At 43.7% G+C, this 16,913-nt stretch overlaps 2 protein-coding genes across 2 annotated transcripts; both read right to left on the bottom strand.

Annotated features, from left to right (window-relative positions):
• Positions 1–3,663: 3,663 nt before the first annotated feature.
• On the bottom strand, positions 3,664–14,974 carry LOC115367789 (tripartite motif-containing protein 35-like). The gene is made up of 3 exons (XM_030063710.1): positions 14,914–14,974; positions 13,301–14,842; positions 3,664–3,747 (listed from the first exon to the last, which is right to left on the bottom strand). Exon 2 carries the CDS (start codon positions 14,778–14,780, stop codon positions 13,407–13,409), a length of 1,374 nt encoding a protein of 457 aa, XP_029919570.1. The 5' UTR covers positions 14,781–14,842; positions 14,914–14,974; the 3' UTR covers positions 3,664–3,747; positions 13,301–13,406.
• LOC115367856 (tripartite motif-containing protein 35-like) lies at positions 3,900–5,116 on the bottom strand. The gene has a single exon (XM_030063813.1). The coding sequence runs from the start codon at positions 5,058–5,060 to the stop codon at positions 3,900–3,902; it is 1,161 nt and encodes a 386-aa protein (XP_029919673.1). The 5' UTR covers positions 5,061–5,116.
• Positions 14,975–16,913: the final 1,939 nt, after the last annotated feature.

Below are 16,913 nucleotides of genomic sequence, written 5' to 3'. Positions count from 1 at the left end.
AGGACTGCCTCTGTTTCCTGTTATGTTAGAGTTCAGTCAGAGTGGGCAGAGCTTTGTCAGACCAGCTGCTCAGCTTTGCTTTCTGGGTACTGTAGTCTTCAGCCATTAGATTTTGGACGACTACCTGATTGACTGGCTGACTGAAGGATGGATCAATTAGTCAGCACATCATAATTGTAGGTATTTGTAAGATATTGATCCATTTAATGACGAATAAAATGTAACAATAGTAATTTTCTAAATAGTTTTTTGTTTGTTTTGTTTTGATTTGATTTGATTCCTTAAGTTTCATTGGTTCAGTTGGCTGTTTCAGCAGCTTTTACCCAATTTGTGATTCTAATTCTGATTCACTATCGGATATTAGGTTCAAACCATCTGCTGTCCAGTGATGTCTGACAGTTTGGCTTCACTGAGGATGTGATTTTTTGTGTGTGTGTGTGATCAAACCCCGTTTAGTACTGTCTACAAATCCAACACCCGGGAAAACAAGCACATTATTCAATGCAGGAGCCCTGCTGGGGATTTGTGTCCTGCTGGTGGCACAAGAGGAAAGGTCATGGGCTCCTGCAAACTGACCAACATAACATAAACCTGACACTAAAATTCAGGGCGATTCACCAGTTGGATTTGGAGATAAGCCATGATAGACCTAATTACTGGTCTCAGTCTGGGGAAGTCGGGAAAAGGCTTTTTTGCCCAAAATGTAGGCGTATCCTTTAAAATAAAGGATGAATAGCTGTTACTCTCTTAATTAAAACTTGGTATGTGTTGTGGCTGTATTGCACTTTGTTGGTGGAGAAATTTGTATCTCCATTTGTATCTGCCATTTGTACAAAACATTTTTTGCTGGTTTAAGTCACCTGGTAACTGAAATCATCGCTGGATATTAAGGAGCTGGAATCATATAACAACATAACCACATAATATTATCACATAATTGCAACATGCTGAGTTAGATCCAATCAGGAACCTTTGTCATATTACGCTCCGTATCAATGAAGTACCGGAAACAAACAGCTAAAAATACTGCACAGAGGATATGACCTCAGTGCTGCCAATCACGAGCTGAACGGTGATGATCTGGAAATTTCCCCAACAAATCAAATACTGAGTTACTGTCTGGTCTGTTTTTTGTGACAGTCCAACAGGGATCTAACATGTGCTGCCTCTCCAAACACGTGGTGAACCTGTCTGACACCCACGTCAGGTCTCCAGCTCTGTTTGGCCCAGTCATAAAAACTGTGGGAGAACAGTGTGTGGATCGGATGGGGAGAATATTCTGTATTCACCCCCTGAGAACCCAATCGCTCATAATCTAGAATGTATGTCCCCCTTCCTCTGGGCCAACTCTGCTAACACACCCAGGAACCCGTCTGGATTATCTCCGACGTCGCATGGAGGTCAATCCTCTCTGGGTTTTCAGGAACTTTCTGTCTCTGTCCTGGTCTCACACTGGTCAGATCTTCAGACAGGACGAGTCTTGAACCAGCAGTGTTGGGGTCCAGGAGTGTAGGAGACCACCTCCTTCATCTTGTCCCAGACGGTGAAGCTCAGGTTGCCCAGGTGTTTGGCCTCGTCTATCTGAGCTCCTGAGAGCAGCTGTGGATCCTCCAGCAGAGGGCGCTGGACTCTTTCAATGTCATGGTTAATCTGTGCAGTACTGATGTATTTTTTGTGAAATTCAAGGTTTAACGCATCAACTGCACAGAGATGAGAGTATTGATTATCATTATTAATAATAACAGTGATAAACATTGCAGTATGTGAAAACTGACAGTGCTGGAAATGGTCTTATACTTTCAAAATACTCACCCACCTGATCTGCCTGAAGCTGCTGTCGGTGAGGTTACTAAGAGCACACATGAGCCAGATGTTGATGAGAATATCATAAACAAGTGGACATCAGAATTTTAATGTTGACAGTGCAAAAAGAAAAGGTCGTATGCAGCGTCCTTACATGGTGAAACAGTTCAAAAACACCATGAGGACCCCCACCTGAGAATAATCCTGATCCGCCCCTGATCAAAATGCTGCCGACATCACAGTCAGTGAATCTCAACACACTTTTCCTTCTGAAATTCATTTTTTATTGGCATAAGAAGCAGAATAATCCAGATGTAATTTACAATAATCACTGACAGTTGAAAGAGAACAGTGCTTCTTCTTCACTGGGAGAGTCGTGATGTTACCTGATTCAGAGAAGACTGCATATTTACCCTGAGTGAGAACTACTGTCCATAATCCAGACTGGGAATCTTTCTTCTTCTGGACAGACTCTGTTATCACACCCAGGACCCAGCCTGGACTGTCTCCATCCTCAACATCCCAGCTGTGAGTCCCTGAGATGAAGCCTTCAGATCCCAGGACACCCCCAACCCTCTCTGGGTTGTCAGGAACTTTCTTTTTCTGTCCTGGTCTCACACTGGTCCAGAAGTCCAGGGATCCAGAACCACAGGAGTGTAGGAGACCACCTCCTTCATCTTGTCCCAGACGGTGAAGCTCAGGTTGCCCAGGTGTTTGGCCTCGTCTATCAGAGCTCCTGAGAGCAGCTGTGGATCCTCCAGCAGAGGGCGCTGGGCTCTTTCAATGTCATGGTTAATCTGTGCAGTACTGATGTATTTATTGTGAAATTCAAGGTTTAACGCATCAACTGCACAGAGATGAGAGTATTGATTATCATTATTAAAAATATCAGTGATAAACATTGCTGTAGGTGAAAACTGACAGTGCTGGAAATGGTCTTATTCTTGCAAATTACTCACCCGCCTGATCTGCCTGAAGCTGCTGTCGGTGAGGTTACTAAGAGCACACACGAGCCAGATGTTGATGAGAATATCATAAACAAGTGGACATCAGAATTTTAATGTTGACAGTGCAAAAAGAAAAGGTCGTATGCAACGTCCTTACAAGGTGAAACAGTCAAACAGTTAAAAAAACACCATGAGGACCCCCACCTGAGAATAATCTGGATCCACCCCTGATGACAACGCTGCCGACATCACAGTCAGTAGCTCTCAACACACTTTTCCTTCTGAAATTCATTTTTTTATTGGATTAAGAAGCAGAATTATCCAGATGTAATTTACAATAATTACTGACAGTTGAAAGAGAACAGTGCAAACATATATATTCAGCATTTTCATCTTCCATGTGTTCCTGATTAGCTGACATTATGCAGAGTGATGGTTAGTGACTGCAACAACAGAGGAAGCCTCAGTTCCTAAATCACCAGCATCACATGAATGAATGGAAATGATGATCCACCAGATTAACGCCTTCTTCTTTTTTCTTACAGAGAGGATCGTCTGCATGTTGAAGCTGCTGAATCATAAACTACAAGCTTCTGTTTTTGGGTTTTGATGAAGAGTTGAGCTGAGGCTCTGTGTTGTAATAACCTCTGCAGTCTGTCAGGATCTGGTGGAGTTTCAATGATTTCACTACAAAGAGGAGAGGGAAACTAAGAACCTGGAATAAAGACAATCAATTAAATTTAACACTTTAGATGTTGAAAAAACATGAAAGGTGACATTTTACCTGCAGTTAAAAATATAATAAAAAATATCACTCTGGTTATGTAATATTTTTTATTTTATGTCTACATCTTTTTTTTTTTTTTGGTCTTCTATTTTTGACACATCTTGATGACATCACAGATTACAGAGCAAACATGAAACTGCCCTGGAAATAAAAACTATTTCTGATGTTTATGTAATGAATTCTTTAAATGAGAGAATTACCCTAATTACCCTAAAAAAAAAAAAAAAAAGATGGCTTGCAATACATGACATCATCATCATCATCATCATCAGAACTAAAACCACCAGCAGCATCTCTACCTGTGCTGTTCCACTGTTACAGACACCTTCCCTGGCAAAATTTTCATTCAATCAATCAATCAATCATACTTTATTTGTCCCCCAGAGGGAAATTCGTTCCTCTTCCTCGTCCTCTTCATACCGGATGAACTCTGATGCTCTGGTGCGTCCTACCAAAGACAGGAACCAGCTTGTGTTTTCTCCAACCTCCACATCCCAGCTGTGAGTCCCTGAGCTGAAGCCCTCAGATCCCTGGACAGCCCCAGACCTCTCTGGGTTGTCAGGAAGTTCCTGTCCATCTCCTCGTCTCACGCTGGTCAGATCTTCAGACAGGATGAGCTCTGTGTTGGCAGTGTTGGGGTCCAGAACCACAGGAGTGTAGGAGACCACCTGCTTCATCTTGTCCCAGATGCTGAAGCTCAGGTTGCCCAGGTGTTTGGCCTCGTCTATCAGAGCTCCTGAGAGCAGCTGTGGATCCTCCAGCAGGGGGCGCTGGACTCTCTCCACTGTAGCCTTGTAGTTGAGCAGGAATGAGACGTCTTCAGCTCTCAGCTCCTTCTCTATGGCTCTGATTGTGTCTGAAAGGGCTGCCATCTCTCTGCTCAGAGCCTCCGTCTTCTCCTTCATCGTCCGACTCTTCTGCTCCTCTTCCTCCCTCAGAGCGCCAATCCTGGCCTCCTCTTCCTCTTGGAGAAACTGGTGAAGCTTCTTAAACTCCTCCTTAATCTGCCTCTCTGTGCGTCGGGCCTGGACCTTAATGTGCTCTGCTGTTTCATCACAGTTTGCTTTAACTTCATTAAAGAGCTCCAGTTTCTCCAGGAAGGGCTTCAGTGATTCCTCAAGTTCCTTCTTGTGGTTTCGTGCAGCTTCGTTGACGGGTCTCAATCTGTGGTCGGTGTGAGTTTCTGAATCTCGACAGACGACACACACTGGCTGCTGATGGTCCAGACAGAAGAGCTTGAGTTTCTCAGAGTGCAGACTGCAGAGGAGCTCTGGCCCTGCTGAAGCTCTCTGATCTCTCTGCAGTAAGAAGGCCTCACACAGGTTCTTCAACACCAGGTTACGAGGTGGATCACTCCTTGAAGATCTTCTCTTACAAACTGGACAGTCTTTTATTGGTTTCTCTGTCCACCAGCTCTGCAGACAGGCTCTACAGAAGCTGTGGCTGCATGACAGGAGGACAGGATCTTTAAAGACGTCCTGGCAGACAGGACAGCAGAGATCCTCCTCTGAGCTGGAAGCCATTTGGTCTCTGAGAGAAGAGAAGAACTCACCAGTCAGGCAGTTCAAACAGGAATTCAGATGTGGCACCGCTCCCTGCTCTGGAAAGTTCCCTGAAAGTTACTTTCACTTTGAGTATTTGAGCTCCTCTACTCAGTGTTTTGGTCACAGCAGGTTAAAGTGGTATTCCAGTATTCCAGTGTTCCCAGTATTCCTCCTGTAGTTCCTCCCTCAGTGGAAGTTGTGAGTTTGTTCTGAAGGTGAATCTTGTTGTCCGTCTCTCGGTGTGTGTGTGTGTGTGTGTGTGTGTGTGTGTGTGTGTGTGTGTGTGTGTGTGTGTGTGTGTGTGTGTTTTCTCAGTGGGTGAATGACAGCCTCTGTTTCCTGGTTTGTTAGAGTTCAGTCAGAGTGGGCGGAGCTTTGTCAGACCAGCTGCTTAGCTTTGCTTTGTGGGTACTGTAGTCTTCAGCCATTAGATTTGGATTTGGATGACTCCCTGATTGACTGAAGGATGGATCAGTTAGTCAGCACATCATAATTGAAGGTATTTGCGAGATATTGATCCATTTAATGATGAATAAAATGTAACAATAGTAATTTTCTAAATAGTTTTTTGTTTGTTTTGTTTTGATTTGATTTGATTCCTTAAGTTTCATTGGTTCAGTTGGCTGTTTCAGCAGCTTTTACCCAATTTGTGATTCTAATTCTGATTCACTATCAGATTTTAGGCTCAAACCACCTGATGTCCAGTGATGTCTGACAGTTTGGCTTCATTGAGAATGTGATTTTTTTTTGTGTGTGTGTGTGTGTGTGTGTGTGTGTGTGTGTGTGATCAAACCCCGTTTAGCACTGTCTACAAATCCAACACCCGGGAAAACAAGCACATTATTCAATGCAGGAGCCCTACTGGGGATTTGTGTCCTGCTGGTGGCACAAGAGGAAAGGTCATGGGCTCCTGCAGACTGACCAACAACATAAACCTGACACCAAAATTCATGACGATTCACCAGTTGGATTTGGAGAATGCCATGCTAGACCTAATTACTGGTCTCAGTCTGGGGAAGTCGGGAAAAGGTTATTTTGCCCAAAATGTTGGAATATTCTTTAAAATAAAGGATGAAAAACTGTTACTCTCTTAATTAAAACTTGGTATGTGCTGTGGCTGTATTGCACTTTGTTGGTGGAGAAATTTGTATCTCTGCCATTTGTACAAAACATTTCTTGCTGGTTTAAGTCACATGGTAACTGAAATCATCACTGGATGTTGAAGAGCTGGAATCATATAACACCATTACTAGGGTTGGGAATCGAGAAGTGGTTCCCATTTGGAACCAGTTCAAAATGACCCAATCCATCAGAATTGTTCGTGTCTACACATTATCAATTCCTTTAACGATTCAAGGTTCAGCGTATCAACTGCACAGAGTTGATAGTATTGATTATCATTATTAAATAATAACAGTGATAAACACTGCAGTATGTGAAAACTGACAGTGCTGTAAATGGTCTTATTCTTGCAAAATACTCACCCTCCTGATCTGCCTGAAGCTGCTGTCGGTGAGGTTACTAAGAGCACACACGAGCCAGATGTTGATGAGAATATCATAAACAAGTGGACATTTTTTTTATGTTGACAGTGCAAAAAGGAAAGGTCGTATGCAACGTCCTTACAAGGTGAAACAGTTAAAAAACACCATGAGGACCCCCACCTGAGAATAATCTGAATCCACCCCTGATGACAATAAATCTCAACACACTTTTCCTTCTGAAATTATTTTTTTATTGTCTTAAGAAGCAGAATAATCCAGATGTAATTTACAATAATCACTGACAGTTGAAAGAGAACCACGCTAACATACATATTCAGCATTTTCATCTTCCATGTGTTCCTGATTAGCTGACATTATGCAGTGATGGTTAGTGACTGCAACAACAGAGGAAGCCTCAGCTCCTAAATCACCAGCATCACATGAATGAATGGAAATAATGATCCACCAGATTAACACTTTATTCTTTTTTCTTACAGAGAGGATTGTCTGCATGTTGAAGCTGCTGAATCATAAAGTACAAGCTTCTGTTTTTGTGTTTTGATGAAGAGTTGAGCTGAGGCTCTGTGTTGTAATAACCTCTGCAGTCTGTCAGGATCTGGTGGAGTTTCAATGATTTAACTACAAAGAGGAGGAGGAAGAACCTGGAATAAAGACAATCAATTAAATCTAACACTTTAGAGGTTGAAAAAACATGAAAGGTGACATTTTACCTGCATTTAAAAATATAGTGAAAAAATATCACTCTGGTTATATGTAATATTTTTTTTTTTATTTTATGTCTTCATTTTTTTTTTTTTTTTTGGTCTTCTATTTTTGTCATAGATATCTCAAGACAATTTTGTCACATCTTGATGACATCACAGATTCCAGAGAAACATCAAACTGCCCTGGAAATAAAAACTATTTATGATGTTTATGTAATGAATTCTTTAAATGACAGAATTACCCTTTTACCGTAAAAAACAGATAGCTTGCAATACAGCATGACATCATCATCTTCTTCTTCATCATCATCATCATCTTCATCAGAACTAAAACTGTCAGCAGCATCTCTACCTGTGCTGTTTCACTTTTACAGAGACCTTCCCTGGCAAAATCTTCAGAGGCACTTCATCTGAAGTACGAAACACTGGAAACAACCTGTCAGTGAAGGTGTGTGTGAAGGTGTATATATGTGTGTTGGTATCAGGATCAGAGAAGGTCAGCTGTCCTCTGTTCAAGTCCAGATGAACTCTGATCCTCTGGAGTTTCTTCTGCACTGGGAGAAAACCAACTGGACCTATTGTGGACATTGCTGCATATTCATCATCACCGAACACCACTGACCAACTTCTACGCAGTAGCCCTCCCTTCCTCTGGGGGGACATTTCTGTCACACCCAGGACCCAGCCTGTGTTTTCTCCAACCTCAACATCCCAGCTGTGAGTCCCTGAGCTGAAGCCATCAGATCCCAGGACACCCCCAACCCTCTTTGGGTTTTCAGGACGTTTCTTTCCCTGTCCTCGTCTCACACGGGTCAGATCTTTAGACAGGACGAGTGTTGGACCAGCGGTGTTGGGGTCCAGAACCACAGGAGTGTAGGAGACCACCTCCTTCATCTTGTCCCAGATGGTGAAGCTCAGGTTGCCCAGGTGTTTGGCCTCGTCTATCAGAGCTCCTGAGAGCAGCTGTGGATCCTCCAGCAGGGGGCGCTGGACTCTCTCCACTGTTGCCTTGTAGTTGAGCAGGAATGAGACGTCTTCAGCTCTCAGCTCCTTCTCTATGGCTCTGATTGTGTCTGAAAGGGCTGCTATCTCTCTGCTCAGAGCCTCCGTCCTTTCCTTCATCATCCGACTCTTCTGCTCCTCTTCCTTCCTCAGAGCGGTGATCCTGGCCTCCTCTTCCTCTTGGAGAAACTGGTGAAGCTTCTTAAACTCCTCCTTAATCTGCCTCTCTGTGCGTCGGGCCTGGACCTTAATGTGCTCTGCTGTTTCATCACAGTTTGCTTTAACTTCATTAAAGAGCTCCAGTTTCTCCTGGAGGGGCTTCAGGGATTCCTGAAGTTCCTTCTTGTGGTTTCGTGCAGCTTCGTTGACGGGTCTGAATCTGTGATCTGAATGCTGATGGTCCAGACAGAAGAGCTTGAGTTTCTCAGAGTACAGACTGCAGAGGAGCTCTGGCCCTGCTGAAGCTCTCTGGTCTCTCTGCAGTAAGAAGGCCTCACACAGGTTCTTCAGTGCCAAGTTACGAGGCGGATCACTCTTTGAAGATCGTCTCTTACAAACTGGACACACCTTTATTGGTTTCTCTGTCCACCAGCTCTTCAGACAGGCTCTACAGAAGCTGTGGCTACATGACAGGACCACAGGATCTTTAAAGACGTCCTGGCAGACAGGACAGCAGAGATCCTCCTCTGATCTGGAAGCCATTTGGTCTCTGAGAGAAGAGAAAAACTCACCAAGCAGGCAGTTCAAACAGGAAGTCAGACGTTGTACCACTTCCTGCTCTGGAAAGTTCCCTCAGAGTTACTTTCACGTTGAGTATTTGTGCTCCTCTACTCAGTCTTTTGGTCACAGCAGGTTAAAGTGGTATTTTCAGTATTCCAGTGTTCCCAGTATTCGTCCTGCTGTTCCTCTCTCAGTGGAAGTTGTGGACTTGTTCTGAAAGTGAATCTCGTTGTCTGTCTCTCAGTGTGTGTGTGTTTTCTTAGTCGGTGAAGGACTGCCTCTGTTTCCTGTTATGTTAGAGTTCAGTCAGAGTGGGCAGAGCTTTTTCAGACCAGCTGCTCAGCTTTGCTTTCTGGGTACTGTAGTCTTCAGCCATTAGATTTTGGACGACTACCTGATTGACTGGTTGACTGAAGGATGGATCAGTTAGTCAGCACATCATAACTGTAGGTATTTGCGAGATATTGATCCATTTAATGATGAATAAAATGTAACAATAGTAATTTTCTAAATAGTTTTTTGTTTGTTTTGTTTTGATTTGATTTGATTTGATTCCTTAAGTTTCATTGGTTCAGTTGGCTGTTTCAGCAGCTTTTACCCAATTTGTGATTCTAATTCTGATTCACTATCGGATTTTAGGTTCAAACCATCTGATGTCCAGTGATGTCTGACAGTTTGGCTTCACTGAGAATGTGATTTTTTTGAGTGTGTGATCAAACCCCGTTTAGCACTGTCTACAAATCCAACACCCGGGAAAACAAGCATATTATTCAATGCAGGAGCCCTGCTGGGGATTTGTGTCCTGCTGGTGGCACTAGAGGAAAGGTCATGGGCTCCTGCAAACTGACCAACAACATAAACCTGACACCAAAATTCAGGGCGATTCACCAGTTGGATTTGGAGAATGCCATGATAGACCTAATTACTGGTCTCAGTCTGGGGAAGTCGGGAAAAGGCTATTTTGCCGAAAATGTTGCAATATTCTTCAAAATAAAGGATGAATAATTGTTAGTCTCTTAATTAAAACTTGGTATGTGTTGTGGCTGTATTGCACTCTGTTGGTGGAGAAATTTGTATCTCTGCCATTTGTACAAAACTGTAAAGGACCATATAGGCTAGATGGGATTTTGTGTTTGTTTACTTGAAATCAATAATAATATGGGATTGTTTCTGGGCATGTCTGTAATTTATTTTGTAACATTTTGAATGTGTTTTTTGTTTTTTGTTTTGAGTGACCTTTATGTGTGACCCGGAAGCTATTCACCTGTGCCATTTGAAATTTGTCCCGGTAGCTCCGTAGTTCACAGCTTTCAAGGCAGCCAGCAGGTGAACACCTCGCTTGGGCCTGCTGGCTTATTGTCACCTCGCACGCATTTCTTGCATTGTTGAGTTTCATCTTTTGCCTGTCTTCCATACATTTATGGCTGAAAGAAGGACTACGGTATTTAATATGTGCATTCCTTGGAGAGCGCAGCAAGGTATGTTTGATTGTTATGACTACATGTGTATAAATTTTAGTGTAGCGATTTTATTTATTTACATAATATTTTTGTGTGCTATTTGTGGGTGCGCTATTTTGTGAAATGTTTGCATATCTTTTTCAATGCAGTTTTCACGGTGTCGTATGAAGTGGAGCTTGATTAATAAAGAGAACTACGCATCAGTTGAGACTCTCAGTCGTTTTTACTCCGGGGGACTGCTACAAAAACATTTCTTGCTGATTTAAGTCACATGGTAACTGAAATCATCGCTGGATGTTAAGGAGCTGGAATCATATAACAGCATAACCACATAATATCATCATATAATTGCAACATGCTGAGTTAGATCCAATCAGGAACCTTTGTCATATTTACACTCTGTATCTATAAAGTACCGGAAACAAACAGCTAAAAACACTGCACACAGGATATGACCTCAGTGCTGCTAATCACGAGCTGAACAATGATGATGTGGGAAGTTCACCAACAAATCAAATACTGAGTTACTGTCTGGTATTCTGTATTCACCCCCTGAGAACCAAGTTACCCATAATCCAGAATGTATGTCCCCCTTTCTCTGGGCCAATTCTGCTAACACACCCGAGAACCAGCCGGTATTATCTCCCACCTCAACGTCCCAGCTGTGAGTCCCTCAGCTGAAGCCCTCAGATCCCAGGACATCCCAGCATGGAGGTCAATCCTCTCTGGATTGTCAGGAAGTTTCTGTCCCTCTCCTCGTCTCACACTGGTCAGATCTTCAGACAGGACGAGCGTTGGACCAGCAGTGTTGGGGTCCAGAACCACAGGAGTGTAGGAGACCACCTCCTTCATCTTGTCCCAGACGGTGAAGCTCAGGTTGCCCAGGTGTTGGGCCTCGTCTATCAGAGCTCCAGCAGAGGGCGCTGGACTCTTTCAATGTCATGGTTAATCTGTGCAGTACTGATTAATTTATTGTGAAATTCAAGGTTTATCGCATCAACTGCACAGAGATGAGAGTATTTATTATCATTATTAAAAATATCAGTGATAAACATTGCTGTATGTGAAAACTGACAGTGCTGTAAATGGTCTTATTCTTGCAAAATACCCACCCTCCTGATCTGCCTGAAGCTGCTGTCGGTGAGGTTACTAAGAGCACACACGAGCCAGATGTTGATGAGAATATCAGAAACAAGTGCATATCAAAATTTTAATGTTGACAATGCAAAAAGAAAATGCCGTATGCAGCGTCCTTACATGGTGAAACAGTAAAAGTTAAAAAAACACCATGAGTACCCCACCTGAGAATAATCCTGATCCGCCCCTGATCAAAATTCTGCTGACATCACAGTCAATAAATCTCAACACACTAATCCTTCTGAAATTCGTCTTTTATTGGCTTACGAAACAGAATAACCCAGATATGATTTACAATAATCACTGACAGTTGAAAGAGAACAGTGCTAACATACACTACTCACAAAAAGTTAGGGATATTCGGCTTTCGGGTGAAATTTCAGGATGAACCTAAAATGCATTCTAACCTTTCCAGGTGAACTTAATGTGACCTTCTGTGAACTTTTGAATGCACATGTCCAACTGTTCAGTGTTTCAGTACTTTTTGCACAAGTTGCTGTTCTCTAACAAGGAGTTTAACGGCAAAATTCACATCAGGTGTTTGATGCTCCAGCTCATCGAGGTTGTATCATTAGGGAACGGCTGCTGGAGACTGGGGTACCTCAGATGGAGTGGCCTGCACTTTCTCAGACCTGAATCCCATAGAAAACCTATGGGATCAGCTGAGTCACCGTGTAGAGGCTGGAACTCTGTACCCCAGAACCTCAATGTCCTGAGGGCCGCCCTTCAAGAAGAGTGGGATGCCATGCCTCAGCAGACAATAAGTCGACTTGTGAACAGCATGAGACGTCGTTGTCAAGCTGTAATTGATGCTCAAGGGCACATGACAAGTTATTGACACTGACATTTTTTGTTGTGGTATACCCACCACTGTTGTTGGCTTTTGTTTCAAGAAATTGTTTGAGATGAGGAAATCACCAGTGTATGCTTCTACTTAAATGCCCTACTTTCATGATATAATATCACTGTAGCATGAACATTTTACATTTTCCATAAATTTCACCCGAAAGCCAAATATCCCTAACTTTTTATGAGTAGTGTATATATTCAGCATTTTCATCTTCCATGTGTTCCTGATTAGCTGACATTATGCAGAGTGATGGTTAGTGACTGCAACAACAGAGGAAGCCTCAGCTCCTAAATCACCAGCATCACATGAATGAATGGAAATGATGATCCACCAGATTAACGCCTTCTTCTTTTTTCTTACAGAGAGGATCGTCTGCATGTTGAAGCTGCTGAATCATAAACTACAAGCTTCTGTTTTTGGGTTTTGATGAAGAGTTGAGCTGAGGCTCTGTGTTGTAATAACCTCTGCAGTCTGTCAGGATCTGGTGGAGTTTCAATGATTTAACTACAAAGAGACGAGGGAAACTAAGAACCCGGAATAAAGACAATCAACTAAAAATTTAACACTTTAGAGGTTGAAAAAACATGAAAGGTGACATTTTACCTGCTGTTAAAAATATTAATTTAATTTAAAGTTAAAGTTAATATATATGTAATATTTTTCATGTTATGTCTACATTTCTGATTTTGTCAGTGTACTACTATTGTCTCAGATGTCTCAAGACTACTTTGTCACAACTTGATGACATCACAGATTACAGAGCAAACATCAAACTGCCCTGGAAATAAAATCTACTTCTGATGTTTACATAATGAATTCTTCAAATAAGAGCCATTTTCACGCTAAAAACAGATGGCTTGCAATACAGCATGACATCATCATCATCATCATCATCATCATCATCATCATCATCATCTTAACCAGAATTAAAACCATCAGCATCATCTCTACCTGTGCTGTTTCACTCCTACAGAGACATGCCCTGGTAAAATCTTCAGAGGCACTTTCTGTTTAGTATCAAACAATGGAAACAGCTTCTCAGTGAAAGTGTGTGTGAAGGTGTGTATGTGTGTGTTAGTATCAGGATCAGAGAAGGTCAGCTGTCCTCTGTTCCAGTCCAGATGAACTCTGATCCTCTGGAGCTTCTTATGCACTGGAGTCGTGACTTTATCTGTTTCACAGACGGCTGCATATTTACCCTGAGTGAGAACTACTGTCCATAATCCAGACTGTGGATCTTTCTTCTTCTGGGCAGACTCTGTTATCACACCCAGTAACCAGCCAGGACTTTCTCCAACCTCAACGTCCCAGCTGTGAGTCCCTGAGCTGAAGCCCTCAGATCCCAGGACACCCCCAATCCTCTCTGGGTTTTTAGGAAGTTTCTGTCTCTGTCCTTGTCTCACACTGGTCAGATCTTCAGACAGGACGAGCTCTGTGTTGGCAGTGTTGGGGTCCAGAACCACAGGAGTGTAGGAGACCACCTCCTTCATCTTGTCCCAGACGGTGAAGCTCAGGTTGCCCAGGTGTTTGGCCTCGTCTATCAGAGCTCCTGAGAGCAGCTGTGGATCCTCCAGCAGGGGGCGCTGGACTCTCTCCACTGTAGCCTTGTAGTTGAGCAGGAATGAGACGTCTTCAGCTCTCAGCTCCTTCTCTATGGCTCTGATTGTGTCTGAAAGGGCTGCCATCTCTCTGCTCAGAGCCTCCGTCTTCTCCTTCATCGTCCGACTCTTCTGCTCCTCTTCCTCCCTCAGAGCGGCCATCCTGGCCTCCTCTTCCTCTTGGAGAAACTGGTGAAGCTTCTTAAACTCCTCCTTAATCTGCCTCTCTGTGTGTCGGGCCTGGACCTTAATGTGCTCTGCTGTTTCATCACAGTTTGCTTTAACTTTATTAAAGAGCTCCAGTTTCTCCTGGAAGGGCTTCAGTGATTCCTCAAGTTCCTTCTTGTGGTTTCGTGCAGCTTCGTTGATGGGTCTCAATCTGTGGTCGGTGTGAGTTTCTGAATCTCGACAGACGAGACACACTGGCTGCTGATGGTCCAGACAGAAGAGCCTGAGTTTCTCAGAGTGCAGACTGCAAAAAAGCTCTGACTGATCTCTCTGCAGTAAGAAGTCCTCACACAGGTTCTTCAACGCCAGGTTACAAGGTGGATCATTCTTTGAAGATCTTCTCTTACAAACTGGACAGTCTTTTATTGGTTTCTCTGTCCACCAGCTCTGCAGACAGGCTCTACAGAAGCTGTGGCTGCATGACAGGAGGACAGGATCTTTAAAGACGTCCTGACAGACAGGACAGCAGAGATCCTCCTCTGAGCTGGAAGCCATTTCGTCTCTGATTGAAGATAAAAACTCACCAGGCAGGCAGTTCAAACAGGAATTCAGACGTGGCACCGCTCCCTGCTCTGGAACGTTCCCTCAATGTTACTTTCACTTTGAGTATTTGAGCTCCTCTACTCAGTGTTTTGGTCACAGCAGGTTAAAGTGGTATTCCAGTATTCCAGTGTTCCCAGTATTCCTCCTGTAGTTCCTTCCTCAGTGGAAGTTATGGGTTTGTTCTGAAGGTGACTCTTGTTATCCATCTCTCAGTGTGTGTGTGTGTGTGTGTTTTCAGTGGGTGAAGGACTGCCTCTGTTTCCTAGTTTGTTAGAATTAAGTCAGAGTGGGTGGAGCTTTGTCAGTCCTGCTCCTCAGCTATTTGCTGTAATCACCCAGCACAGCTTTGCTTTGAGAGAATTGCAGTGTTCAGCCATTAGATTTTGGATGACTACCTGATTGACTGGTTGACTGAAGGATGGATCAATTAGTCAGCACATCATAATTGGAATGGAATGGAAATGACACTATTGTCATTGCATGACCAGGCACACAACAAAATTGCAACCTCCCTGTAGTGCACATAGACAAGAAATAAATAAAATATATTGAATAAAAAAGACAGCAATAAAAATATATAAAATATACAAATATAAAGAGATAGTAATAAAAATATCAAATATAAAAATATATACATCCTTCATGTTGTTAATTAGCTGTTATAGTGAGGAGTTCAGGGTTCTGATGGCCCACGGATAGAAAATGATTTTTTTTTAGACTATCCTGCTGGTCCTGCTTTTCAGGGACCTGAACCTCCTTCCTGATGGCAGTAAGTTAAACAGTTCCTGGCCAGGGTCAGAGGTGTCTGCCCAGATCCTCTGTGCTCTGCTTAGGCATCGGGAGTTGGCAATGTCCTCCAGAGGGGGAAGAGGGCAACCAGTGATCAGCAGTCCTGGTTAACCTCTGCAGTGCCCCCCGTCAGCAGCCAAGCAGGCCGAAATTCACACTGTGGCACGATACAGCAGAACAGACTCTATGGTGATCCTCGTTTGGCAGCATCTCCACCAAGATGTCAGGGATGATAGTATTGAATGCTGAGCTATAGTTGACAAACAACAGCCTGACGTAGGTACCCGGGAGCTCGAGGTGTGTTAGGGTCATGTAGAGAGCAGTGGCGATGGGGTGTTCCGTGGAGCAGTTTGCCATATAGGCAAACTGATGTGAGTCGAAGTGTCTGGGAAGGCAGCCTTTGAGGTGCTGGAGAATGAGCCTGTTTTGAGGATGATGGATCTGGCGTTGGTTAGGAGTATGCTCGGGATCGGCAGCCTGTGCCCCTCTTTTGTTTATGATGCCTCCACCGGCAAACGCCTCCTCTCCGTCCCGACAACAAGCCGGGGAGAGCCTGGTGTTCAAGCTAATTGTAGGTATTTGCGAGATATTGATCCATTTAATGATGAATAAAATGCAACAATAGTAATTTTCTAAATAGTTTTTTGTTTGTTTGTTTGTTTTGTTTTGTTTAGATTCTTTCAGCCACAGCTCCGAACAGCTGCGTCGACAATGGAGGCCGAGAACATGGTCCATTCGGACTCAATGTCCCCAGCCTCCCTCGGGAGCTGGGAAAAGCTCTCCCGGAGGTGGGAGTTGAAGACCTCCCCAACGGGAGGTTAGGCCAGACATTCCCAACAGACCCGCACAATACGTTTGGGCTTGCCAGGTCTGCCGAGCTTCCCCCTCCGCCAGCGGATCCAACTGACCACCAGGTGGTGATCAGTTGACAGCTCAGCCCCTCTCTTCACCCGAGTGTCCAAGACATATGGCCGAAGATCAAATGAAATGACAATAAAGTCGATCATGGACCTTCAGCCTAGGGTGTCCTGGTGCCATGTGCACTTATGGATACCCCTATGCTCAAACATGGTGGTCGTTATGGACAAACTGTGACTAGCACAGAAGTCCAATAACAGAACACCACTCGGGTTCAGATTGGGGAGGCCGTTCCTCCCAATCACCCCACTCCAGGTATCACTGTCGCTGCCCACGTGGGTGTTGAAGTCCCCCAGTAGAACAATGGAGTCCCCAGTCGCACTATCCAGTTCCCCTCCCAGAGACTGGGGTACTCTACACTGCCATTTGGCCCGTAGG

The sequence above is a fragment of the Myripristis murdjan genome, chromosome 11 (assembly GCF_902150065.1).
Source record: "Myripristis murdjan chromosome 11, fMyrMur1.1, whole genome shotgun sequence".
Classification (NCBI taxonomy): domain Eukaryota; kingdom Metazoa; phylum Chordata; class Actinopteri; order Holocentriformes; family Holocentridae; genus Myripristis; species Myripristis murdjan.
This window is presented reverse-complemented; position numbering and strand designations above follow the sequence as displayed.

Coding starts and splice junctions, on each gene's coding strand:
- LOC115367856 (XM_030063813.1), bottom strand. CDS start 5,060: ATGGCTTCCAGCTCAGAGGAGGATCTCTGCTGTCCTGTCTGCCAGGAC.
- LOC115367789 (XM_030063710.1), bottom strand. CDS start 14,780: ATGGCTTCCAGCTCAGAGGAGGATCTCTGCTGTCCTGTCTGTCAGGAC.